We start from the raw sequence: 4,331 nt of genomic DNA, 5'->3' as shown, positions 1-4,331 counted from the left end.
TGTGTGTTCGTGGCGGCGACGCATGGCTGTTGTTCTGATAAAACAGACAAAGTTGAGTTTTTCCCATCCCATTTCCATTATCAGCGTCTTCTGATTTCGTTAACATTTGCGTTGGCATTATCTGAATTCTGAACCAAACACCTCCTCGTGGTCCACGGCAAGCGACGCGTTTACAGAGCGAGGTTTCCCCCCTGTCGCACTCTCCAATCTGAAAGCCTGGCAGCCATTTTTCTTTGCGCGTGCGGCGACCTTGGGAGACTTTGGAGTCAGGTCTCCTGCTTTCTTGGCCTACAATATTACTACTCCCTTGTAGCTATGCGATGGGTTGTCCAGTTTCTAGTTTATCTTCCAATTCCATCTCTGCAGCCGGACTGGTCTGAAGAACCACATACCCCTCAATCAGTTTCTTGCTGGTTTCTTGCTGGAAGATGTGGAAGATGGCCTTTAGGGGCACTTCTTGTGTTCCAATTTTGATCCTCCCATTGCTGAGTTCACTCTGCCAATCCGATGACCAGCTCACAGATGCAAAACCGCTCTCCGCCGGCGACATGCTCGTCTCCAAGGGCGGGGACTTTGCGCTCGGCTTCTTCTCCCCGAACAGCTCCAACACAAGCTTGTACCTTGGCATATGGTACAACAGCATCCCTGGCCGCACCGTTGTATGGACCGCCAACCGCGACTATCCAATCGCCGCAACTTCATCTCCGATGCTCGCCATCACCAACAATTCCGACCTGGTGTTGTCTGACTCCCAAGGTCACACTCGTTGGGTGGTGAAGAGCGGCATCACGGGCGTGGGAGTTACTGCGGTGCTGCGTTCGTCGGGGAACTTTGTCCTCCAGTCTCCAAATGGCACATCCATATGGCAGAGTTTTGATTACCCGACAGACACCATTCTCCCCGGTATGAGGATCTACCTGAGCAAGAGGGCTCGTGTTGTCAGACGCCTAATTGCTTGGAAGGGGCCCATTGACCCATCCACTGGAGATTTTTCTTTGGGCCTTGACCCCAAATCGAACCTTCAGTTCGTCATTTGGCAGGGGACCATGCCCTACTGCCGCCTCAGTATGCTAAATAATGAGTCGGTCGGCAGTGGCATATACCAGAACACAATCTTCACCGAAGTTGTTACTGGAACAGGGGACGGGTTCTACTATAAATTCCTCGTCTATGAGGGTTCACCTTATTCACGCCTTATGCTTGACTACATGGGCGTGTTCAGGTTTCTTATCTGGAATAACCGCTCATCTTGGGCGACCGTCACCGAGCACCCCGCTAGCAGCTGTGACCTCTATGCTTCATGTGGCCCATTCGGCTATTGCGACAGCATGGGGACTGTCGCAACATGCCGTTGTCTCGATGGGTTTGAACCCGCTGGTCTTAACTTTTCGAGCGGATGTAGAAGAACCAAGGCACTGAAATGCGGCAAGCCAAGTCATTTCGTGCCCTTGCCTAGGATGAAGGCCCCTGACAAGTTTTTACATGTCCTCAACAGAAGCTTTGACGAATGCACGACCGACTGCAGCAACAATTGCTCATGTACAGCTTACTCCTACACAAACTTGAGCAGTAACGGCGCTATGGCCGACCAGTCAAGGTGCTTGCTTTGGACAGGGGAGCTTGTCGACACAGGGAAGTATAGCAACTATGACGATAACCTGTATCTTCGGCTTGCCAACTCTCCTGGTATGCACCACTCCATTCTAACCTTTTATTATCTTGGCACTTAATGTTATCAAATCAACACCAACATTTAATCGTGGGGCATCTACTAAATACACGAACTTAACAGTATAGCAGTAACCGCTAAATACTTTTTTGCCTCCAATAATTTGGTGTGGGGGTAAGCAGTAGATATATAATTATTCTATACGAGCATAATGCAACATACTCATGGTAACACATTTATTCAGTCCACGGATCACTCATGGTTCTGTAAATTATTTTCGCTTCAAAAAGAGCGATGTGCTAAATTTATACATGATTCTTTTGCAGTTCGAAATAATAGCAAATTGGTAAAAATTGTAGTCCCAACCATGGCTTGCGTGTTGATACTCGCATGCCTCCTTGTCGGGATATTCAAATACAGAGGTATAATAAAAAAATGCCCCTCGTTTTCAAAATTGCGCCTCATTTTGTGAGTGTTAATAACAATGTATTGATCTTTAGCAAGCAAACGAAAGAAGTATGGAATCCACAATGGAGCAATGCTAGGTTACCTTAGCTCGTCTAATGAGATTGGAGGTGAACATGTGGACTTCCCTTTTGTTAGCTTTGAAGATATTTCCACTGCAACCAATAATTTCTCTGACTCTAAACAAATCGGAAGTGGAGGTTTCGGCAAAGTTTACAAGGTAACAAAACGCTTTGCATCCACGATTTTAGTAGGGAATACTCTGTTTTTAAAGAACACTTTTATCTATGAAAAAAATTGCTATCATTGTTTCACAATTTAGGATGATGCAATCATGCAGGGAATCCTTCAAGGGGACAATGAAGTTGCTATCAAGAGACTTAGTAAGGGTTCTGGGCAAGGGATACAGGAGTTCAGAAATGAGATAATTCTGATTGCCAAATTGCAGCACAAAAACCTTGTTAGACTTCTTGGTTGCTGTATTTTTGGGGATGAGAGGTTACTTATATATGAATATTTACCAAACAAAAGCTTGGACGCCTTCCTTTTTGGTATGTGCAGACTTCTGATACATATTACAAGTTTTCGATTAGCCAAAATGATATCACAGATCACTAATGATAATATACTTCGTGTATTATTCATCTTTGGAGATGATACAAGACAATATGTGCTTGATTGGCCTACACGCTTCCAAATAATTAAAGGGGTGGCTAGAGGTCTTCTTTATCTCCATCAAGATTCAAGATTAACTATAATTCACAGAGATCTCAAACCAAGCAACATCTTGTTGGATTCCGAAATGACTCCCAAAATATCAGATTTCGGTATGGCAAGGATCTTTGGTGGAAACAAACAAGAAGCAAAAACTACCCGGGTTGTTGGGACATAGTAAGTAATTCAAGCAACTGGCCACCTTTCAATATTCCAATTTCTATTGTCTAGTTATCCCATATTATACATTTGTTTTTTTCCCGCAATTTTTTTTATACATTTGTTTTTAAAATTGCCTAAACAGTGGTTACATGTCGCCTGAATATGTTATGGGAGGTGCCTTTTCTGTAAAATCCGACACGTATAGCTTCGGTGTTCTTCTCTTGGAGATTGTAAGTGGCTTGAAGATCACCTCATCGCAACTAGTAGAGAACTTTGTTAGCCTCACAACTTATGTAAGTATAAAGAAATGAACAGAATTTTAATATGTCAAACATTGTAACTTGCTCATCAGTTGGTTCTATTGGCTCAGGCATGGAGACTATGGGCAGATGGAAAAGCAACAGAACTGGTGCACTCCTCGTTTGCTGAGAGTTATTCACTTCATGAGGTTGTACGGTGTATTCAAGTCGGTCTCTTGTGTGTTCAAGACCGTCCGGATGATAGGCCACTCATGTCATCGGTTACTTTTATGCTGGAGAATGAAAGTGCGTTGCTCCCAGCACCAAAGCAGCCTGCATTTTTTGCTCTACAGAATTTCGAAACTGAAGAATCAAAGGAAAACTCTGTGAATGCAGTGAGTATCACAGCAGTAGAGGGGCGTTAAGCGTTATATATGCAAATTTCAGTATCTGAAGCCGTAAACTTTACGATCTACAGATATTTCGAATGCGATTTCTTCAGTAAGCCGTTGCGTTGTAAACAGAAAGGCTGTGAATCGAGAACAACTTAATTCAGAATGCTCTATTTCAAACAAATGATTTTCTTGCATCTGCAGTGTCTTGCTCATTGATGTTATTGGTCCGAGATCCCTCTACTGATTTTCCTCATGGTAATGCCTCTCTTGCCCTTCACTGTAGGCACTGTATCATCCTTTTAATAGTTTAAGTGCAACAGATATTGTGCCTCCAGAACATAATCACATGGTACTTTTACCTCTTCTGCATTTAGCTTGAAAATTTCACGAATCCATCAAGCTTGTGCAACACTCTTTTCTAGTGATCATATATGGTGTGGCATGAATTGTTTTGAAATATAAATTAATGTTTGCGGCACATTCTATTATTCAAAAAAGGCTTTGTATCCTTGGAACATTCTAGGTCGTACATACGTAGTATTCTTGAAGGCTCTCGTAGACTTGCGGACTGCGTCAGCACCGGTAGAAATGTTAGGAGGTCTATCATCTGTTTTCGTTGATTATTATCTGACAGACTAACCCGAGTTCAAAGTGTTTTTGGACGACGGCCTAGAATGGCGTGCACAA

At 43.4% G+C, this 4,331-nt stretch overlaps 1 protein-coding gene across 1 annotated transcript; it reads left to right on the top strand.

Annotated features, from left to right (window-relative positions):
• Window positions 1-432: 432 nt before the first annotated feature.
• Window positions 433-3,838, top strand: LOC123054749 (G-type lectin S-receptor-like serine/threonine-protein kinase B120; the record flags this gene model as incomplete). The annotated part of the gene is given in 7 exon segments (XM_044478587.1): window positions 433-1,686; window positions 1,996-2,091; window positions 2,170-2,354; window positions 2,475-2,685; window positions 2,788-3,025; window positions 3,153-3,303; window positions 3,381-3,838. Coding segments are annotated over 7 exon segments (2,429 nt in total), but the record flags the coding sequence as incomplete, so codon positions are not given.
• Between the last annotated feature and the right edge of the window lie 493 nt (window positions 3,839-4,331).

The sequence above is a fragment of the Triticum aestivum genome, chromosome 2D, assembly GCF_018294505.1.
Source record: "Triticum aestivum cultivar Chinese Spring chromosome 2D, IWGSC CS RefSeq v2.1, whole genome shotgun sequence".
NCBI lineage: Eukaryota > Viridiplantae > Streptophyta > Magnoliopsida > Poales > Poaceae > Triticum > Triticum aestivum.
This window is presented reverse-complemented; position numbering and strand designations above follow the sequence as displayed.